The 20,064-nt window shown below is 57.6% G+C and overlaps 11 protein-coding genes across 11 annotated transcripts; 6 read left to right on the top strand and 5 right to left on the bottom strand.

Annotated features, from left to right (window-relative positions):
- Positions 1-37: 37 nt before the first annotated feature.
- Positions 38-1,053, top strand: J3D65DRAFT_642352 (uncharacterized protein). Its single transcript, XM_066801981.1, has 3 exons — positions 38-246; positions 395-547; positions 607-1,053. The coding sequence occupies exons 1-3, from the start codon at positions 163-165 to the stop codon at positions 658-660; spliced, it is 291 nt and encodes a 96-aa protein (XP_066650007.1). The 5' UTR covers positions 38-162; the 3' UTR covers positions 661-1,053.
- A 52-nt stretch (positions 1,054-1,105) lies between these two features.
- J3D65DRAFT_642350 (uncharacterized protein) lies at positions 1,106-1,467 on the bottom strand. The gene has a single exon (XM_066801980.1). It carries the CDS (start codon positions 1,430-1,432, stop codon positions 1,145-1,147), a length of 288 nt encoding a protein of 95 aa, XP_066650006.1. The 5' UTR covers positions 1,433-1,467; the 3' UTR covers positions 1,106-1,144.
- A 367-nt stretch (positions 1,468-1,834) lies between these two features.
- Positions 1,835-4,599, top strand: J3D65DRAFT_642346 (Transketolase, thiamine diphosphate binding domain-containing protein). Its single transcript, XM_066801979.1, has 5 exons — positions 1,835-1,946; positions 2,079-2,221; positions 2,422-2,506; positions 2,559-2,853; positions 2,904-4,599. The coding sequence occupies exons 1-5, from the start codon at positions 1,893-1,895 to the stop codon at positions 4,382-4,384; spliced, it is 2,058 nt and encodes a 685-aa protein (XP_066650005.1). The 5' UTR covers positions 1,835-1,892; the 3' UTR covers positions 4,385-4,599.
- Positions 4,600-5,448: 849 nt separating this feature from the next.
- On the top strand, positions 5,449-6,011 carry J3D65DRAFT_642345 (UPF0057-domain-containing protein). The gene is made up of 3 exons (XM_066801978.1): positions 5,449-5,550; positions 5,650-5,784; positions 5,854-6,011. The coding sequence occupies exons 1-3, from the start codon at positions 5,534-5,536 to the stop codon at positions 5,873-5,875; spliced, it is 174 nt and encodes a 57-aa protein (XP_066650004.1). The 5' UTR covers positions 5,449-5,533; the 3' UTR covers positions 5,876-6,011.
- A 1,136-nt stretch (positions 6,012-7,147) lies between these two features.
- Positions 7,148-9,475, top strand: J3D65DRAFT_642338 (uncharacterized protein). The gene is made up of 2 exons (XM_066801977.1): positions 7,148-7,662; positions 7,726-9,475. The coding sequence occupies exons 1-2, from the start codon at positions 7,239-7,241 to the stop codon at positions 8,982-8,984; spliced, it is 1,683 nt and encodes a 560-aa protein (XP_066650003.1). The 5' UTR covers positions 7,148-7,238; the 3' UTR covers positions 8,985-9,475.
- On the bottom strand, positions 9,458-10,630 carry J3D65DRAFT_663006 (kinetochore complex Fta4 of Sim4 subunit, or CENP-50-domain-containing protein). The gene is made up of 2 exons (XM_066802643.1): positions 10,377-10,630; positions 9,458-10,239 (listed from the first exon to the last, which is right to left on the bottom strand). Exons 1-2 carry the CDS (start codon positions 10,522-10,524, stop codon positions 9,539-9,541), a joined length of 849 nt encoding a protein of 282 aa, XP_066650002.1. The 5' UTR covers positions 10,525-10,630; the 3' UTR covers positions 9,458-9,538.
- Positions 10,631-10,710: 80 nt separating this feature from the next.
- Positions 10,711-11,941, top strand: J3D65DRAFT_642333 (mitochondrial outer membrane translocase complex, subunit Tom22). The gene is made up of 3 exons (XM_066801976.1): positions 10,711-10,912; positions 11,051-11,427; positions 11,563-11,941. The coding sequence occupies exons 1-3, from the start codon at positions 10,894-10,896 to the stop codon at positions 11,617-11,619; spliced, it is 453 nt and encodes a 150-aa protein (XP_066650001.1). The 5' UTR covers positions 10,711-10,893; the 3' UTR covers positions 11,620-11,941.
- Positions 11,942-12,472: 531 nt separating this feature from the next.
- Positions 12,473-13,649, bottom strand: J3D65DRAFT_562342 (eukaryotic porin family protein; the record flags this gene model as incomplete). Its single annotated transcript, XM_066797556.1, has 3 exons — positions 12,473-12,586; positions 12,644-13,282; positions 13,332-13,649. 3 exons carry the CDS (start codon positions 13,647-13,649, stop codon positions 12,473-12,475), a joined length of 1,071 nt encoding a protein of 356 aa, XP_066650000.1.
- Positions 13,650-13,786: 137 nt separating this feature from the next.
- Positions 13,787-16,401, top strand: J3D65DRAFT_170693 (6-phosphofructo-2-kinase/fructose-2,6-bisphosphatase-like protein). Its single transcript, XM_066794252.1, has 4 exons — positions 13,787-14,216; positions 14,325-15,501; positions 15,548-15,724; positions 15,773-16,401. Exons 1-4 carry the CDS (start codon positions 14,203-14,205, stop codon positions 16,298-16,300), a joined length of 1,896 nt encoding a protein of 631 aa, XP_066649999.1. The 5' UTR covers positions 13,787-14,202; the 3' UTR covers positions 16,301-16,401.
- A 583-nt stretch (positions 16,402-16,984) lies between these two features.
- J3D65DRAFT_170681 (uncharacterized protein) lies at positions 16,985-17,511 on the bottom strand. The gene has a single exon (XM_066794251.1). It carries the CDS (start codon positions 17,332-17,334, stop codon positions 17,068-17,070), a length of 267 nt encoding a protein of 88 aa, XP_066649998.1. The 5' UTR covers positions 17,335-17,511; the 3' UTR covers positions 16,985-17,067.
- On the bottom strand, positions 17,134-19,073 carry J3D65DRAFT_170714 (glycosyl hydrolase). Its single transcript, XM_066794253.1, has 3 exons — positions 18,485-19,073; positions 18,066-18,384; positions 17,134-17,950 (listed from the first exon to the last, which is right to left on the bottom strand). Exons 1-3 carry the CDS (start codon positions 18,836-18,838, stop codon positions 17,442-17,444), a joined length of 1,182 nt encoding a protein of 393 aa, XP_066649997.1. The 5' UTR covers positions 18,839-19,073; the 3' UTR covers positions 17,134-17,441.
- Positions 19,074-20,064: the final 991 nt, after the last annotated feature.

Raw genomic sequence — 20,064 nt, 5'->3', positions numbered from 1 at the left:
AGCTCTGTGGCTAGCCTCGAAACACAGACTTCAGCTCCATCTACCGCATCAACACCCACGCCTCCATCCTCTCGCGCGATCCAGCCTGCCGAGCGGCTCCTCACTGCCCACCGCTACATCCGTTGAGGCCATTGCCCATTCGTCGCCGTCTCCCGCTCCACAATGGCCGACGACAAGACCCCCACGCCTCCCGCTGCGCCTGTCCGCTCCACCAGGCCCATGAGCGAGGCTCTGCTCAACGACAAGGTGCGTCTGCCCTGCAGAAACCTGGCGCAAGAACTCTGAGCTCTGCGGATCATGCGTGAGATGCACGCCGCTCCTTCCCGCTCGTCGCCCGTCATCCTGCAATCCACCCTTGGCTCCGTTCCTGGCTGACCTTGAGCGCAAACAACAGTGGGACCGCTGCCTCTCCTCCATGCTCATCCGCTCTGGCCTTGGTCTCTCCTTCGGCATCGTCTTCTCCGTCCTCTTGTTCAAACGCCGCGCGTGGCCGGCATTCGTGGGTCTTGGTTTTGGCGCTGGCCGCGCTTGGGAGGAGTGTGACAACGTGAGGACAACTGCGAGATGCGGCAACCATGTGGACACTTGCTGACAAGATTACGACAGTCCTTGAGGAACGCTGCTGCTTCAAGGGACGGTCTCCGCGTAGTCAGGTCGTGAAAAAGGGGATTTTAGATGCTACGGATCCAAGGCACATTCCACACCAACGAGAAGTGAAGCTGTACCATAGCCGGGAGTAGAACAAATTGCAGGCATCCTTGTAGAGGTCGACGTCCTGCAGCACCTGGCCCGGAGCCCAGCGCCGCCAGCATCAGTGGAGGTTGATACGAGCGGATGCGGCAGGAGACTGCAGAGGGATTTCTGAATTGATACAAATCCTCTTCTGGACATATTGTTCCGCGAATCGAGTTTCCTGGTCCAGAACTTGATCTTTGCAACCTGTGACTTCCAATATACCTGCTTGTCAAGCTGCACGGGATCATATCTTATCTCGCTCGCCAAAGGCTCCCCGGGAACCAAGGTCGCGATTACTCAACTGTGGGCAGACGTGATTTATACAGCAGATTCAGACGGGCCTGTGGTCTTGTCACATTTTCTGATGAGTCAAAAGTATACTCATAATGATCCATTGAGAAGAGCAGGTTCAAAATGGCAGACGGAGATTGGGTGCAAAGTCCACAGGGCAGGGCCTAGAGCGAGGGGAATACTGATCCCGGTGGAATGATGAGTAGGCGGACGAGGCCAGGGCTGACAAAGATGATTGAACGAGAAGCAGCAGAGACAGCCTGGTGCAGATGATGATCAAAGTCGGGCCATGTTCGGCTCTCACGGTCTTCAGAAGCGCGAGGACGAAGCCGAAAGCGGAGAGAAGACCTACCAGCACCGTTTGGCTCCTGGCTGCCACGTGTAGGTCGACAGTTGCGCTATGCATCGTACCTAGGCGTTGTAGACTAGTGTGTGTGGGAGACGATAATGATGAAGTGCAGCTCCTGTTGCTGCAGCCAAACGAACTATCGAGTCGAGCAGCAGACGGCGTTTGAAGCAGACTGGAAGCAATTCGACGGCGTCTGAGTCGCGGGCGGCATGCTCGGTCAGGCCGCGCGACGCGAGGGCAGGGCAGGCTCAGCAAAGTGCTCCAGCTGGTCCGATGAAGCCGCCGCCTATAGACATGGCCGCCGTTGTAGGCAGGCTAGTGCGGCTGCGGCGGCCAGGACTACAGCGTGCAGCTCCCGAGGGGCTGGCGCCCCACCAATTCTGCCGTCATCCCATGCACCCGTCTCAAACCCGCCCGCCGTTCTCTTTTTCTTCCGTCATTCCCCTCCATCCATTCCATCTCTCCCATCCTCCTCTCCCACCACTCTTTCTCCCCATCCTCGCATCAATCGTCCATCATGGCTTACGGAGAGATTGATCAGCTTGCCATCAACACCATCAGGACGCTGGCCGTACGTTGCCCAACCAAACCCGCCCCTGCCCCTCCCCCTCCCCCTCATCTTCACCTTGTACCCCGCCAAACTCTCAACAACGTCCTTTTCCATCGCCAGACCCTTCAATGCTGACCCAAATCCTGCCTACAGGTCGATGCCACCGCCAAGGCCAACTCGGGTCACCCGGGTGCGCCCATGGGCATGGCTCCCGTCTCCCACGTCCTGTTCAACAAGTTCATGAAGTTCAACCCCAAGAACCCCAAGTGGATCAACCGTGACAGATTCGTTCTCTCGTACGTCTCTCTAGCTCCACCGTGTGCACAGCTGCAAATTGAGCTCTTTTGCCCCAATCTTGTCTTTTGACGGCAAGATGGCCGTGGTGCTCCTCTAGCTGGGAGCTTCAATTTTCACCTGTGACGCAATGGCTTGGCGGAACTCTTCTCCGACTGAATCAGTCGCAATCTGCTATGGACCATCGCTGACAATCATCTAGCAACGGTCACGGCTGCATGCTCCAGTATGCTCTGCTCCACCTGTTCGGCTACGCCGTTTCCATGGACGACATCAAGGCTTTCCGCGTAAGTTCTTATCTTGCAACCATGATGATCAGACCCGCTAAACTCTTCAAAGCAAATCGACTCCATCACCCCCGGCCACCCCGAGTCCCACGACACCCCCGGTATTGAGGTCACTACTGGTCCTCTTGGCCAGGGTTTCTCCAACGCCGTTGGTCTTGCCATCGCCCAGGCCCACACTGCCGCTGTCTTCAACAAGCCCAACTACAACCTTGTTGACAACTATACCTACACCTTTTTCGGTGACGGCTGTGCCATGGAGGGTGTTGCCAGCGAGGCTGCTTCCACTGCTGGTCACTTGAAGCTCGGCAACCTGATTGCCATCTACGACGACAACCACATCTCCATTGGTGAGTAGACTCGAACGGTTGATCGAACTTTGTGCTAACAATAATTGCAGACGGTGACACCGCGTGCGCCTTCACTGAGGATGTTACCAAGAGGTTTGAGGCCTACGGCTGGCACACCGTCTGGGTCAAGGACGGTGACAACGACCTTGACGCCATTGAGAAGGCCATCAAGGAGTGCCAGGCCGTCAAGGACAAGCCCTCCATGATCCGTCTCACCACCACCATTGGCTTTGGCTCCAAGCTCCAGGGCACCGGTGGTGTCCACGGCAACCCCCTCAAGGCCGACGACATCAAGCAGGTCAAGGCCAAGTTCGGCTTCGACCCCGAGCAGTCCTTCGTCGTCCCCAAGGAGGTCTACGACCTGTATGGCAAGAAGGCCTCCGAGGGTGCTGCCCTCGAGGCTGAGTGGAACAAGCTCTTCGAGAAGTACGGCTCGGAGCACAAGGACCTCCACGCCGACCTTGCCCGCCGTCTTGCCGGCAAGCTTCCCGAGGGCTGGGAGAAGAAGCTCCCCACCTACAAGCCTACCGACGCTGCCATTGCTTCTCGCAAGCTGTCCGAGACTGTTCTCGAGTCCATTTACGACACCATCCCCGAGCTGCTCTCTGGTTCCGCCGACCTGACGGGCTCCAACAACACTCGCTGGAAGTCTGCCGTCGACTTCCAGCCCCCCGAGCTCGGCATCGGTGAGTGGTCTGGCCGCTACCTGCGCTACGGTGTGCGCGAGCACGGCATGGCTTCCATCATGAACGGTATCTCTGCCTACGGCACCCTCATCCCCGCTGGTGGTACTTTCCTCAACTTCGTCTCCTACGCCGCCGGTGCCGTCCGCCTCTCCTCCCTCGCTCACCAGCGCGTCATCTACATTGCCACCCACGACTCGATTGGTCTTGGTGAGGACGGCCCTACCCACCAGCCTATCGAGACTCTTGCCCACTTCCGTGCCCTGCCCAACATGATGGTCTGGCGCCCGGCTGACGGCAACGAGACCTCTGCTGCCTACTACATGGCCCTCACCTCCAAGGGCACTCCTTCCATCATTGCCCTTACCCGCCAGAACCTGCCCCAGCTCGAGGGCTCCACCATTGAGAACGGCATCAAGGGTGGCTACGTCGCTCTTGAGAACAAGAACGCCCAGGTCACCATTGTCTCGACCGGTTCCGAGGTCGGCATTGCCCTTGAGGCCGTCAAGACGCTCAAGGACAGCCACAACATCGAGGCCCGTGTCGTCTCGATGCCCTGCATGGAGGTCTTTGACGCCCAGTCCAAGGACTACAGGCTGTCGGTCATCCCCGACGGCATCCCTACCCTGTCGGTCGAGGTCATGTCGACCCTTGGCTGGGAGAAGTACTCGCACGAGCAGTTTGGTCTCAACCGCTTCGGTGCTTCGGGCCCCTACAAGGAGGTGTACGCCAAGTTCGAGTTCACCCCCGAGGGCATTGCCAAGCGCGCCGTCGCCACGGTCAACTTCTACAAGGACGTCAAGCCCCTCCGCTCGCCCGTCAACCGTGCCTTCACCAACCTCATCTAAGCGCCTGTTGGCGCAGACGGGGTCGTCTGAGGAGCTGTCGGAAAAGCAGAGTGGTAATGGATGCAGTACCCCAAAAGCAAGGACTTTGGGTGGGAGACTAATGGATCTTGTTAACCGCGAGGCCATTAGGGGGAGGAAGTTTCCTTTTGCTTATGATTGGCACAAATGCGTATAGAATGATAGGAACGAAATATCCACGATTTTGATTCATGCAGTTGATGTTGCTCCAATACTTGGTGATGAAGTGTGACACGACAGCATAGTCGTGGTGGGACATTTGCTTCGACTCATTGGTCTGAGGTCAAGCAGGAATGATCAAGCTTTGCCAAACAGCTAGCGAGTTCTGAGCCTGTCAAACAGGTTGACGGCAAGAACAAGGGAGTGTTTCAGTCAACAATGGGGTCAAGGGTCAGGGCTGTCAGGTTCAGCTTTAGCCGCCGGCGAACGGTCGCTAGTTTAATATATGCTTAAGCGGACTTCTTTTGGTCCGCAGCGTGCGGATTATTGAGTGTTGGCTTTTTGTTTTGATGTTGCAGGCGCCATGACTGCGAATGCCAAGGTAACGGGCAGAAGGATGCAGCAGGGCTGAGTCCGCGTTTTTACTTCCAAGATCAGATGACGGCCTTTTGCCATGTTTGGCTAAGCTCGCTGGTTGCCACAGGGCGTTTGCAGATGGCGAGCTCCAGAGAGCAGAGCTGATCGTCGATACAGCCACTGTAGAGACGGGCTGTGGCGCAGGAAAAAACTTGATTCGAACGGCAACAACGAAGCGAAAGCTGGCGCAGTCGAGGCTCATCAGTGTCTTGAGCAGTGCACAGCAAACGGGAGGCGTGGCGCCACAGCGGAGGAGGAAATGGATGGCTGACTGCCTGGGGCGTCGGGATGCGCGGATGGACATTGCGTTGGGTCCAGCCGGATGGAGTCCTCACAACCAAGGCTCAGCAGGCGCAGGCGTCACCGACCTCCAGCTCTTTGACAGGACCCGTACGTCATCGGCTCGTAGCCTAGGTCCGCCAATAAATACCACCACTCGGCCTCCTCTCCACCACGCTTCTCGTTCCTCCCATCACCTCTCACACAGACACACACACACACACACACACACACACATACACACTCAGTCTATACTCTCGACTACACACCGCCACCATGCCTTTCACCGGAAGGTGAGTCTTTGCTGCCCTGCGCCGCCCTCTGACCTCGATGGCCAGGTCGCGGCGCGCGCCCCTCGGCTTCCAGGCGCTGAGCTGACTTTTGGATTCCAGCGACATCATCAAGATCATCTTCGCCATTGTCCTCCCGCCTCTTGGTGTCTTCCTCGAGCGCGGCTGCAATGCCGACTTCCTCATCAACATCCTGTTGACGATTCTGGGTTACATTCCCGGTATCATCCACGCGCTGTACGTTTTCGCCCTGTTTTCGCGCTGCCACCACCAGAGCGCCCCAATACTGACTGCGCGCGCCCACAGGTACATCATCCTAAAGTTTTAGTCGCGTTGGAATGTCGATTGAATCATCCACACCTCGATACCCAAACTCGATTTCCTTTCTCTTCTTGGCCCATGCCATGCCTCTGCATTTGCAGCAGCGACTCACGGCTTAATCTGGACCACCATCCGGCGTTAGACGGCTCATGACATTGGGCTTGACGGGTTCTCTTGCAAGGTCATCGGCATGGCGGAAGCTGCTGGTTACGAGTGTCTTGTTTTTTCCTTTCTTGGCTTCGACTTTTTTTTCTCTTCTTACGTAGTGACGAATCACTAATGACTATCTTGCGACTCCCCCATTCTTCTTCGACTGTCGATACATGTTTTGTTGTTGTTGTGACGATTACCGCCGTTGTGGTTTCAAGAGCTTGGAATCAATGGGCGCGGCGCAGCGTCGAGGCAAGCGACAGCGACAGGCGAGACGCCATGACGCCTTTGCTGCAACACAAGGAGCACGACGACGAATGCGACAGGAGAGAGAAAAAATCTTCGCGATCCCGGGCGCATCATGGTATCGCATAGAGCGGCGGATACGAGTCCCTGTGGTGTCCAAGCTCTCCGCATTTTCCCGCCATCCGCCCAGCTCCAGCTCCAGCTCCAGCGGGCAGCGAAGAACGAAGAACGTGTAGGTACCGAGCGGACCGCGGCCTGCGCTCCGGCTCCGTCATCCGGGGGCCCGGCCAAGAAAGGGAGCTCCCGCGTGATGGGCTCGGCTGCTCGACCGCGTTACATTGACGGGCACTACGACCCGTCACATGTAATGCCATTCCTGCATGTCATCGTCTTGTTTTGTCTGATGCACTGCTCAGAGGACCATTTTTCTAGTGGACCACCCGCCTCTGCCAAGTGCGGGCTTCGTCACGCAGGCTATGCCCACTGCTGCCTGGACTCGGTCTCCTGTGTACCTCTCTGAGGACATGCCGCGGGCGCTAGAAAAGGCCGTCATCCTGTGTTGTTTCGTTGTTGGACAATGCCTCTTCTCTTGGTGCATTCTCTGACTTTAGACTGGCTGTTTGAACGGGCTGGAGCTCGCCTTGGCACGATCAACTTGCTCTAACTGTGCCGCCTCCCCGTGCCTTTACCATGTGGACTAGTCTTGTTGGGCTGGTTTCTGGACGTTGAGACGGACCAAACAGTGTTTACAGTGCTGAGCCACCTCGATTCCAATTGGGTGCACGTGACGTGAATCCTTGTCAGCCCTACCGCCGCTAACTCCGATGGGGCTCAGAGCTTAGCTTGGCTTGGCTCCCGTCGTCACTTCTACATCTTCTCAACAACCGGAGCGGACACTCTTTAAAGCTGCCTGCAGCGTCCTTCGCTGCCGCAGTCCATGCCTCGAGCAGCAGGCGCAGCGCATCTCTCAAGAGATGGCTACCTCGAGGCCAACTCCCGCGCCCGACGCGCTCTCCACCAACACCGCCATGCCGCCGCCCAGTCCCGAGTTCGTCAACTTCCTCGGCGAGCTTCTCGCACACGATAGAGACGCGCAATTTTTCCCTGCCATTCGCGATGCCGTGGCCAAGCGGAAGCTCCACCCGCTTTTGCAAGCTCTCTTTGAGCAACTGGACGCCACATCCTTGTTCGAAGTCACCGAGCCGCACCCAGAGTTCTTTTGCCAGAGCTTCGAACTGGTCTATGGCGTCTTCGCTACGGACGCGTCCCGGAAGCTATTCCTGGGGCTGGATCCTCCACCCCCTGGCATGAGCACCAAACCTACATATGCGACACCATTCGTCACGACGGTCAAGCTGATGCAGTCCATTGATGCGCTACCGCAGCAGGATTTTCTGTGTTTGTTCAGCCTCGCCGAGTATTCTTTGTGCAAGCACTAATTCAATTGTGATGACGCTCTAGTTCCATTGCAATGGTCTTCCATAGGACTTTTCCACACGCTTCATTGCCTCTATTATATATTCGAGCTGAACGCCGGCACGGCCATCGCCAACCACCCTGCGCTCACCCTCTGGGTCAAGTCGATGATTCAATACGAGCATTACCTAGACCTATATGTGCAATTTGACAAGAATGGCTATAGCCCCGCTCAGTTGAGGATGGACATCGCATACACGGTATCCAGGTACCTGGCATTGAACTTGGAGCTGTGCACGCCACTCGCAGACGCCCAAAACGGCTCCGGCAGGAGCTCCTGGAGCCCGAGCGAATTCCTCGGAGATTGGAATTTGGTCTACCCAAATGGCGCCCAAATCGTCACTTCCAAGGCCAAGTACTTTCTCGAAGTCTTGGATAGTCAGGGAGTGCATTTGAGGAGGCAGGTGCCAGACGTGGATTTCGAGCCAGTACAGAATATTCTTGCTCGCATCAGAGGGGGAAGAGCCAAAAGCAATGGTATCGGAGTCTCGCAGAACGGCGACATTACTGCCGCCGCAGAGTCGGACTCGACGTCTCTCGAATCCCCAGCGCAACCGCAGGACTCGATCAAACCTGCGCCCCTCCAAATCACACCCACCAACTTCGACGACATCCTGCCCCGCATGGACCGCGCCGACGCGCACCAGCTCCTCGTCAACCTGCCGCTCGACATCCAGTCCATGGAGACGCTCAACGCCGTCTTCGCGCGCCTCCAGCAGTCGTCCAAGCACCCCGACGCCGACGATGCCCTCGCTCCGCTCAACCTCGACCCCACCATCATCGCCTGCGGCTACATCCAGCACGGCCTCCGCCAGCTCGAACGCCAGCGCCCAGCCACGCGCGCGGCGCCGGGCTTGCACGACTTTGTGGTTGTACCTTCAGGCGGTGCTTCTTCGTCGTACGCTGGCTCTTCACCAGCAGCGTCAGCAACGGCGGGCACCACCACCACGGCCACCACCTCATCCTCGTCTACAGACAACGCCAACCACGTAGACTCTGCAGGTGTGGCGGCGGCATCAGCAACCGAGGACGCCGAACAAGAGGAGTACGCGCCGGCCGACGACGCGGCCGACACCAAACGCAAGATCACGCTCCTCCTGCTCTTCATGCGCAACCTCATCCGCAAGAACATTGTTGGCTGGCCGGCTCTGCAGTACGACATTCAGGAGATCTGTACGCGGTATAGCCCGTATAAGGAGGTTAGGGACTTTGGGCGGTGGATTGAGACGGGTGAGGAGGCGTAGAGGGGGGTGTGTGTGGGAGGGGGAGAGAGGCGGTAAAAGAATAAGGCGTTTTCTTCCTTCTTGTTGTTTTTCCTTTGGTCTAGTTTCCTACTCTTGTTTAACGGTTGGCATGGTATGGCATGGCATGGCCTCGGCGATTTTGTTTTTGGAAGGCCTGGGCTCGGAATGGATTGTGGTCTGGTTCTGGCTGCATTGCTTGCTTGCTTGCCTACTTACTGAGCTCTCGGCTTGCTGGGAAGCTTCATTGGGGATTGACCAAGGGTCGGTGGGCAAGCAGCGGGCGGCAGCAGATTGGACTGGCGTTTTTTCTCTTCTCTTCCTTTCTGGATTACAGGACGGGGCTTGCATGTCGTTGGCGTCGTGGGTTGGTTTTTGGTAGGATAGGGAAGGCATTGTTTAGGGACATGTATATATAGATAGTATTGGGTAAGGCTCTAGCATTATGGGCATGGGTTTGCAAATCGGACTGGGTGTTCTTGGTGTAACCAATGATATTTGTTGTACTATCATTATTTCTCCTCTTCTTCTTCTTCTTCTAGTACTGTCTCCTACCACTACCACTCCAAAACGCGGCCCAACTTCCGCCGCTCTCTTTCTTTCTCCGCCGTCTCGGACACCACCACGAGCCCATCCTCACCCTCTCCATCTCCCTTCTCCGCCCCCTTCTCCATCATCTTCCTCCCCGCACTCCCCTCCTCCCCCCCTTCCCTACGCGCCCCCACCCTCGCCGCAATCCTCACACTCAACGCTCTCAACCGTGCCATCTCCCCCGCCAACGCCCCATCCCTCGTCGCCAAATTGGGCTGCACGTTGCGCTCCGGCTGCGCCAGCGGCGCCAGCGCGGCGCGCAGCGCTTTGTAGCGAGTGAGTTGGCGGCGTATGGCGGCGCGGCGAGCGGACAGGGCGTGCAGGGTTGTGGCGTGCGTCGTGTAGGCTTGTGCGAGTTGGTTGTGGTGAGGTTGCTGTTTGGATGTGGTGGTTTGGGAGGAGGCGAGGAGGGAGCGCGCTTGGTCGTCGTCGACGTCGGACCAGGAGGGTGGCAGCGAGGCGATTGTTGCGGGGGAAGTGAGGTCGGCGGATGGGTGGAAGGGGTCTACGTCGACGGCGTTGGATGAGGATGGTGGTGCGTCGAGTGGTGCGGAGGAAGGTTTGGGCGCGCTGCGCTGCCAGTACAGATTGTCGATCGCCTCGGCCGTGTGGCGGATGGAGACGGACGGGTAGACGGTTTTGTTGTGGCGGACCAGTCGCCGGTTCACTGCGTGAGATTTGTATTAGATGGATGATGGCATGATGGCCTTGAGACAGTTTTATGGGATGGGATGAAGGCTTGCGATGGACAGCTAAGCTGGATTGATCATGATTTTGGGTTCGATCTTTTGATCGTTTACTAACCCTCGCGCATGGCGCTGCGGACGGTGGCGTCGGGGATGTTGCAGTCATCTTTCCATTGCTGCGGTGCTTGTAGCGGTTGCGACAGGATGCGCGTCTGGCGGCGGATAAAGGCCGACTTGAGGTCGATGACGGTGTTGGCGCCGGACATTGAGATAGAGAGCGGCAGTGGATGCGATGACTCAATTTAAAGGGCAGAGAAGAAAGGGCGTGGTCTCAATTTCGTAGGCTTGTCAATGCGGTGTTCGGTCGCGGGGAGACGCGTCTGGAGGAGCGGACGTCATGCTGCGGGTATTTCTAGCGGCGAATCAGACGGCGGCGCGAAGCTTGGACCGCCCGGGGCGGACAGAAACCTCAAAAGTTGTCGGCATTGGATCATCATCATCGACGGCACTCGACCTGTCAAACAACCCCTCCGCGCCAACCTCCACCCGCGTCTCCTCTCCAGGACCTTGACCGCTCTCTCCCTCCCTCCGTCTCAAATCTACAGCGACGACAAGACACACGACGCTCCGCCAGAATGGTTAGGCTCGAGGAAGGTCCGCGCTCCCAATCCCTCCTCCATCTCCATTGAGCACCACGCTACACCACACAAGCGCACATTGATGGCCCGCACCTGCTAGCCCTTATCCCCCGTCCCCGCAAATCACGCTGACCAGACGGGCACCGCAACACAGTCCCCGACGAGGAGCTCTACGCCGCGCAACGCGGGCCGACCGACGGCGGCGACGACGACTGGGAGGACGACGCCTCGTCCGTGTCGTCGGACGCCAGCAGCGACATCTCGTCGGTCGCGGCCGACGACGAGACGCTGGCCGAGCGCATCGCCGCGCTCAAGGACATCCTGCCCGCCAGCCAGCGCCGCTTCCTCTCCAAGAGCTACGAGTCGGTCTCGTCGTGGCTGACCACCGGGCTCAGCTTCAGCGGCAAGGCCCTGTGGGTCGTCAGCTCCTCGGCCCTCCTGCTCGGCGTCCCCTTTGGCCTCGCCTACATGGATGAGCAGCAGATGCTCGCCATGGAGCAGGAGATGAAGATGACGCAGAGCGCCAATGAGGTGAGTCGATGACGTCGCTTGTTGGCTGCGGATTTTTTGGTCGCGTGCGAGTGCGCCATCATCCGCAGTTTGACACGGCATGGATTAGTCTTGAAACATCATGCAGAGCGGCTCGCTGACATTGTCTTTTCACAGGTCATTACCCCCGGCGCCCAGATCCAGCAGCCTGGCGAAGCCCGCCCTGCGTTGTAGTCTACTCAATAACAACAGGCAAAACGTTACCACGGAGTACTTGGAAGCGTGATGGGGGATACTTGCATCAATACTTCAGAGGTCTATTCGGGAGGAGGCTGTCTTGGTCAACGAGAGTCACGGAAGCAGACTTTCATGTTTTCAGTGGCAATTGTATTATTTCTCTGCTCAGATGAAAAATTTCCTCTTTTCACAAAGCCAACAACCTCCCATCTCGTCTCCCTCCTCTCCAACAGAAGAGAAATTGTTCGACAATCCAAAAAGAGTGGAGAAACGGGCTTTTCCGTCTGCAATGCTATATGTACAATGATATAATCCTAACACCGCCCACACATATCGCCCAGTTGTCTCTCTCAAGACCCGCCAAGGAAGGTACCTACCGCGCTTTTGAGCCAAAGTCCGCCGTGAAACCTGCACCCCCATCTCCCATCCCAGACCATCAGTGAAAAACAAGTCCTCTTTCTTGCCTTGCTAGGATCAACACGGACCGCCACTTGCTGCTGCGTCCCAGCTTGACGAAGTCGAAAATAAGGGACCCAAAAGAAGAAAAAAACAAGAGTACAATCAACGGATGTGAGAGGGCACGACCCATTGACAAAAAAGAACTTCTATGGAATGGGTTGGCAGCCATCTCCGGGACTCAAATGCTCTTTTCCCCCCGCACACCACCTCGGCATGTTCAAGCGCTTTTGAGCTCCATCTCAACGGGAAACCGCTCCTACACGCTTTCAACGCTCCTCCGCGCACGATTCGCCAATACACCCAGACTCAGGGACACGACGTGGTATTTTTTGGGAGAGGCCGTTGGACGGGGCCGAGTTTCCATTGGTTGGGTAGAAGTATCTTAGGGTGTTTAAAACGGAGGAGGGAGGCTTGCGGCAGCGACGGCGGCGGCGGACTCTTGCTGGACCATGACCTCCTCGTCGGCCGCTTCGATGGCGACGGCCAGACCAACCTTTGCTTGGTTCTGTGGTGGTAGACTAGGTCAGCAGCGAGTTCCTGCAAGATGGGTGATTGTACTTACCTTGACGTGGTCGATTTCGCCGGCAAAGGTGAGCTGGATGGGCGGCGCCACCCTCTTCTCCAACACGCAGCCCAGCTTGCCCTTGCTGTCGACCTGAGCGCGGAAGGTGCTCTGGCGGAACTCGTACTTGGCGCCGAGGGTAGCGGTGCCATCCTTGGGCGGGGCGCCCATCATGATGGCCATGGCGGGAGAAAACTCGAGCTTGACGTCGGCGCCGACCTCGACCTTTTCGGCCAGTCGCCGCCAGTACGAGGCCTGGATGCCGCCCTGGGCCAGCAGCTGGCCGCTGGCGATCCAGTCGGTGCTCTTGTACCGGGCGGCGTAGCTGAGGACGCACTCCGGGCCCTGGTTCATCGCTGTGCGCTGCCACACTCCCTCCAGACCCAATGCCAGCTTGGGAGTGACGGATTGGAGGTAGCTGCCCATGAAGATGCCCGTCAGGCCGCCGTCCAGGAAGGATGGGTTCATGGCCTTGAGCGACGCGGTGAAGTCGGCGCCGGTGTAGTCATTCTCGACTTGCAGCATGGGTTGTTGCGCGCTGGTGGATACGGTGGTCTTGGTGACGAGGCCCGGGGTCCAGCGGTAGTTGAAGCGGCCGCCGACGGAGAAGTCGCTGTCAACGGTTCCGTGCATGAAGACCTAGAGTCGCCTTAGCGGGAGTGGATGGCTAGGAATCGGCCGAGCATACCTTGGGCGAGCCATACAGCACCATGTACTGGTACGGCTGCAGCTGCTGGGAGCCCATGGACAAGGCATGGCAGACTTGGAACATGGGCGCCACGCTGAAGGCCTTGGTCAACTCTGCGCGCAAGCCAGAGAACGAGTGGTTGTTGGTGAAGACATCGCGCTGGACCTCCTTTGCAATGTTGTCAATGGTGCCGGGGTTGGGAAGGCCTAATGATTCCCTCTTTTCCGAGTATGCGTTGTAGTAGCCCTGCAGCTTCTTGTAGACCGAGTTGTTGGTGAGCACGTCAAGGGCCGTGCCGGCCTTCTCTATCGACGCCATGACGACGGGGTTGCGAGAGGATGGCGAATCGAGGGTTGCAAGAGGGGAGGAGGAGCGCCCGATGGAGGAGAGCACGAGACGGCGGGCGAAAAGTGTGGCGGGATTGGATGAGAGAGATGTCTATTGCATCTTCGCATCAAGCTCGACGACGTAAGTTTTCGCCGGCCAATCGGCGCAGCCCATCACGTGCGGACCTTCGTCACCGGCGGGCATTGATGGACTGGACGGCTGCCGGCATTCCACTACTGAACCCAGGCTCTTTCCAACTGCTCTTGCAACCGCCAGCTCTGAATTTTTTTTCTTCGTGTGCCCAAAGCTCAGAGCTTTATTCGCAGCATACGCTTCTGCTACCAATCTGTCCGGGCACCTTTCCACGCCGTGCGCGCGCTCACATTTCAAGTTCCCCTCAGCCGCGCCGCCTCTCCCCCTCAGACTGCGACACCACACCACGGCATCAACGGCCACCACCTGCTATAGCTGGCCCACCCCTGGCCTGCGCATTCTTCCCCAATCTTATTGACGCGGTTCCTCTGCTGGTGCCGTCGTACCAACTATGGATACTCTGCTGTACGTCCTTCACTCCCCATCTTGAACACGTGATGTTGGAAACACTGCGCATCTGCGCCTTCAGTCGTGCTGTGATGTTCTGAATGCCGGTGCTGATTTAGATTGCAGAACCGCCGAGGCGGCGGCAAACTCGCCCCGCTACAGGCGGAGGTCGAGCACCTTTATCGACGCCATCCATGACTTGCCAGAAAAGGAAGAAATGGCTCCGGCCCAGCTCTACAGCACCGAATCAGGCCGCTTGTTCCACTCTGGCCGCATAGTGATTGCGACCGTGGGCTTACCTGCCAGGGGCAAGACCCACATCTCCGTTGCCGTTGCCCGCTATCTACGATGGCTTGGCGTAAAGACCCATGTATTCCACCTGGGTGACTACAGGAGAGCGACCATGGGCGAGGGGAACGACGTGCCCCATGACTACTTTTTCCTCAACGCCTCGCCGAGCTCTGTGCTGTTGCGCAACAAGATTCTCAAAAAGTGCCGAGAAGACATCTACCATTTCCTGGAACACGAAAACGGCCAGGTCGCCATCTACGACGCTGTGAATGCCATTTCCGCGGGCAGGGCTGCGCTGGCAAGGGAGTTTGCAAAACGTCAGATCCAGACCCTCTTCATCGAGTCGCAATGCACCGACGAGAAAATCATCGAAGAAAACGTCCGCAGCGTCAAAATTTCCTCGCCCGATTACGTTGGATGGAGAGACGAGGACGCCATCAAGGACTACTTGCAGAGAATCGCCTCGCGGATACCTCACTTTGAGACCATGGAAGAGCGGGATCTTCACTGGATCAAAATGGTCAATGCCGGAGAACGCGTCATTGTCAACAGCTGCAATTTCGGCTACCTGTCCCAGCGCATCGTTTTCTACCTCTTGAACTTGCACATCAAGTCGCGCCACACGTATTTTGCGCGTGCTGGCACCACCAAGACTGAGGATTCGTACAAGGCAGATGCGTCTCTCTCCCCTGAAGGCGAGGACTATGCCCGGAAAATGTCCGACACGCTCTTGAGGCACCGCGAAGAGGAGCGCAAGGCTCTGATGGAGCAGGGTGGACCCATAGCTCAGTTGAAGCCCCTGACAGTGTGGACTTCGACACGGCGACGGACAGTAGAGACTGCGAATCCCTTGACAGACCTGGGCTATCGCGTGCGGCAGCGGAGTCAAATGAGCCAGTTGCATCCAGGCGTCTGCGAGAAGATGACGGAGAAGAAGATTCGAGAGCTGTTTCCGGAAGAAGTTGCGAAGCATGAAGCCGATCCCTACCACCACAGATATCCCCGGGCTGAAGTACGTACTACCGTTTACGTTTTGGGGAGGAAACTGACCGTAGCAGTCTTACCATGACCTTGCCGTGCGCTTAGAGCCCATCATCCTGGAGCTTGAGCGTGAGCAAAATGACCTTCTCATCATCGCGCACGAGAGCGTCTTACGAGTCTTGTACGGCTACCTGATGGCTTGCAATGCTACCGACATTCCCAAGCTCGACTTTCCGCGCGACGAAATCATCGAGGTAACTTTGCCCCAGCACCAGACAAAACCCCGGGCTAACTGTCTCCAGATCATCCCAGCATCCTACAACAACTCGGCCAAACGCATACACATTGAAGGCCTGCCCCCCAAGATTGTGCCCAACTCGCCCGAGGACATTGCCATGCCCGTGGCCCCCTCCGGCGCCGTAACGCCCTCACCACTGCCATCCGCCCACGGCACGCCCAAGCCCTCGGGCCCGCCGCCCATGGTCACCGTCACCGAATCCATCAGCCTCGACGGCGCGACAACTGCCACCGCGCCGGCAACTGCAACGATAGCACCAACGCGTACGACGACTGCCGTCCCGAGTCTCCCCACTTCGACGCCGCAAGCGACGCAACCGCAACATCAAGCGCAGCAGCCGTCCGACGGCGAGAGAGAAAAGGAGAAGGAGGGCGTGAGAGAGAAGCCGAATTTTGGGTCTGGCATGGGGACGCAAGGGCTGGCGGCGCTGGCGGCTAGTCGGGGGCGTGCGGGGACGATTACGCCTCAGGATGGTCGGCAGACACCGCAGCCGCTGAACATCAAGCCGACGCACGTGGATCCTAGTTCGTAAGGTGCGCGCTTTTTTCGGTAGAGGGAGGAAGCAGGACTTGAAGTATGGGAGTGCGCTGTGTGTCGGTGAGGAGGTAGCAGAGCGTGCGGTTGGGAGCGGTTATTCGGTTGGTTAAGGGACTGGCCTGGCCTGGTTTTCTTTCTTTTGGCGAGCGGAGCAGAGCAGCAGAGCATGGAGTGGCCCCGGTATAGCATGGTATGGTATGGCATCGAATGACATGGCTTTGGCTTTATCGAGTGGGTGGGTGTGGCTCTGGGCCGTTACAGCATTGAGAGCAGCGAGGAGGACGCAAGCCCGTACATATCACACCATCAGGCATTATCGCATGGCCGTCGTTCTCTTATTCTCTGGCACCGTGTTCCTTTCTCCTTCTGTGTCTTTTCCATCTCGCTATACTCTGCCTCATCCATTTCTTCCTCCTTTCTCTTCTCCTCTTTCTTCTACCTCTTCTTCTTCTTCTTCTTCTTCGGTTCCCACTCTTCCTTCCCGCGATCATCGCTTGTTCAGTTGCTCTCTTGCTGCTGCTGTCGTCGGTGCTCATCATTCACCCCAGCACTCAGTCAGTCAGAAAATGACTTTGTATATCCCCAAACGCACATAGCCACAAGCATGCGTCGCGGCAGTAACCGACGCCGGAAGGACTTTCATCGACAGTACAATGCATTTAACAGGAAGCATGCATATACCCTCTCGCAAAAGGACGGGGTGGGAAGCTGTGACAGGTGACCGAGGAAATCGAAGGAAAGGAGCGGCAGATGTGAGGGCATTTAGTTAACTAGTTTCAGCGTAAAAGGGGCAGTCAGGTCAGTAGGTACAACACGAGACAGCGCCCGAGCAAAAGTAAAGCGCGCTTTGTAGACATTAATACTGCTGTGATACGTACATACATACATGACGACACACGCTCCCGCGAGGACAAAGTCTAGATCTAAATACAAACAACGTCGTCGAGTGCAAAAAAAGAGAAATATTATGCCATGCTCGAGGTAGGAGGACTGAATGTACAGAATGCAAATGTAGCTGGAAGAACGCATAGACCCACCCCCAACGCCCAAAGAATGCAAATGCCGCGCGCTGGCAAACTAAGGGATTGATCAAGAAGGAAAGAGGATAGACAATGGAGGGAAAAGGCAGTGCGACACTAAGCCGACACGACACCATCAACGACGTCAATCTCAGCAATCCACAGCGCCCTGGTGTTGACGTCGGGGAAATCCGCATGCAGCACGCCATGCCGGCCATCCCAATACACATCCATGCCGCCGGGGCTCCTCAAGACGCCGCCCGCGCCATCCGCGAAGCCCTTGCCCAGCGCGACGCTGCCGGTCGCCAGCAGCGGCGCGTCGGCGCGCGTGTACGGGCCAGTGACGGCATCCGCCGTGGCGTAGCTCACCGTGTAGTTGTCGCTGTTGAAGCAGCCGCTGCTGAAGAAGAGGACGTAGGTGCCGGACGCGGTTTTGAAGAGCGAGGGCGCCTCGATGAGGCCGTCGTCGGAGAGGCCCGCGTGCTGCAGGATGGCGGTGGGCGTGCCGACGGGGTGGAGCCCGCTGCTGTCGACGGCTTGCAGCATGATGGGCGTGGGGACGAGGGGCGGGATCGTGTTGCCGCATGTTCCGGTGTTGTTGGCGTTGCCGTTGCCCAGGGCGTTGCCTGTCGTGCATTAGTATTGTCTGGTTGTATTTCAAGGGGGCCTGAGTGGGGAGAAGGGGGTTAGTTGTGCTGGATGGTTCATTCTGCTTGTTAGCTTCCCTGTTGCTGTACTCACCATCAACTTTGTACACAATGTATCTCTGCCCTCCACTGCCGCCACCCCACCATGTCTTGTTGTTCCAGCAATCATCGTGAGTCCCATTGCTTCCAGTTACGCTGATGGCGCTGGTGGAGCCCCACCCACTGCCTTTGACCTGCCAGTCTTTGAAGCCCGACGAGTCGATGGCGCCGCCCTGAGATAGGGGACAGGCCTGCGTCGTGGGCTCTGCAGTATATGGGCCCTGCGGGCTCGTGGCCGTGGCCGCGCCGATGCAGTGCAGGCTCGAGTTGTACACGGTGGTGGCGCTAAAGTACATAACAAACGTTCCGTCCTCCTGGGGCCAGGATGTCAATCACGATTCAAGCAAGCGCATGCATGCATGCAAGGCGGCATATGGAAAGCGTCTCAGGGAGGGAGGGCGAGGAGCGGCGTACCATGAGGTTCACGTCAGGGGCCCACGTGTTTGGCGCCGACGCGTTGACCCACGCCGGCGGGTCTGGCAGCGCGTCCTGGCCCTCCATGTACGTCCAGTCCGTAAAGTCTGCCGAGTAGGCCACTTGTATGTGGACCGAGTCGTTCTCCGTCGCAAATGCCCACCAAGTGCCGTTCCAGTAGATGATGCTCGGGTCCGGAAAGTTGCGCTCTATGACGGGGCCGCGAACGTACGTCTCGCCCGTCGAAGAGTTGCGGTACACATTGGTCCGGATATGTAGGGGCTTGGCTGAAGCGTGCAAAAAGTGTAGGGAAGATAGCAGCAACACCAGAAACGACTGGACAAGAAGTATCATTACGGCACGTCAATCCTGCGGGCCGACGGGGAGAAAAAGGTGAGGCTGGAGTCGACAAACAATATGAGTTGAAGGATCAGGCTCCAGAGCAGACTCCCTCTCACATCCGGATATCTTGACGGCGCCAGAAGGATTGCTTCTAGCGACGGTCCGCTCGTCTTATACAATCCATCATGTCCAGTTTTTGAACGCGCAGCGTTTCACGCCAGGGTGGGTTCCGCAGCTCTTTTCGCAGTCCCACCAGCCACAAGAAATATCGTGACGGGTGTTGGGGCGGCAGTGAAGGACACGGCACCTTCCCGAAGCGGCATGCTGCCGGTGTACACCTCGTCGCAATACAAGAGGCAGCCAAGCTGGCGGCGACAGGATGGGCCAGAGAGTCGGCGATTCGGCGAGACGCGAGGAGCGTGAGCAGCTCCTGTGCCCCACCTGTCGACGCATGATGGGCAATACTCGACTGTAGGGGAGATCTAAAAGGGGAGAAACAATTGGTGGCTGGCCACCGAACGGACTTGGGGAGAGACTAGTGGCTGGGTGAGAAGCGGAAATGGTGGAGCTAAGTCCGCAGAAAATCGAGCGCGCAACACTGTCATCTGCCACCCGCGCGTGCAGGACACATGGTCGACACTTGTCCTATTCCAGGAAACGACCCCTCTTTCTTGCAAGACTGAGAGAAAGTGAAGGCAGACGCACGTCATGGAAGACGGCAAGTCGGAAAGTAGACGAGAAGAGCGGCCCGGCACGGTACAGCCGTCGGACTTGGACTGGCACGAAGACGGCGTGCGTGTAGAAATTGTTTCGGGCATCAGGCGGCAGCAACTATTCTTGCAAGATCAGCTCGGGTGCCTTGGTTCGTGGTGATGATGTTGAAGGTAGTGGATAGCCTTGCGAGGTCGAGATAGGAAGCGAGCATGTTCGGTGGCCCCGCTGGAGGCTTCTACGTGATGCCGTGTCTCTAGACTCGCCGACGCCATTATCGATGGCTTGATGGGATGGGTTGTCGACGTGTCGGGTGAGTTGAGAGGTCGAGGTGCGGTGAGGTGGACGGCGCGTCGTCGTCGGACAGCTCGCGTGCGCAAAGTGTCGGGCAACCCTCAGCCACGGGTACCTTTCGCATCAACTCCCTGTCGAATGCTCCACCTGGTCATACACGACCATGGACAAGTTGCGGCACTCGGCAACCACGAGTACGACAGTCAGCAATAGTCCATCATTTCGTCTGCGAC

Source organism: Phyllosticta citribraziliensis, assembly GCF_038025025.1.
Source record: "Phyllosticta citribraziliensis strain CPC 17464 chromosome Unknown J3D65scaffold_16, whole genome shotgun sequence".
NCBI classification, from domain to species: Eukaryota; Fungi; Ascomycota; class Dothideomycetes; order Botryosphaeriales; family Phyllostictaceae; genus Phyllosticta; species Phyllosticta citribraziliensis.
Note: the sequence above shows the minus strand (reverse complement) of the source record. Positions and strands in the feature narration are given on the sequence as shown.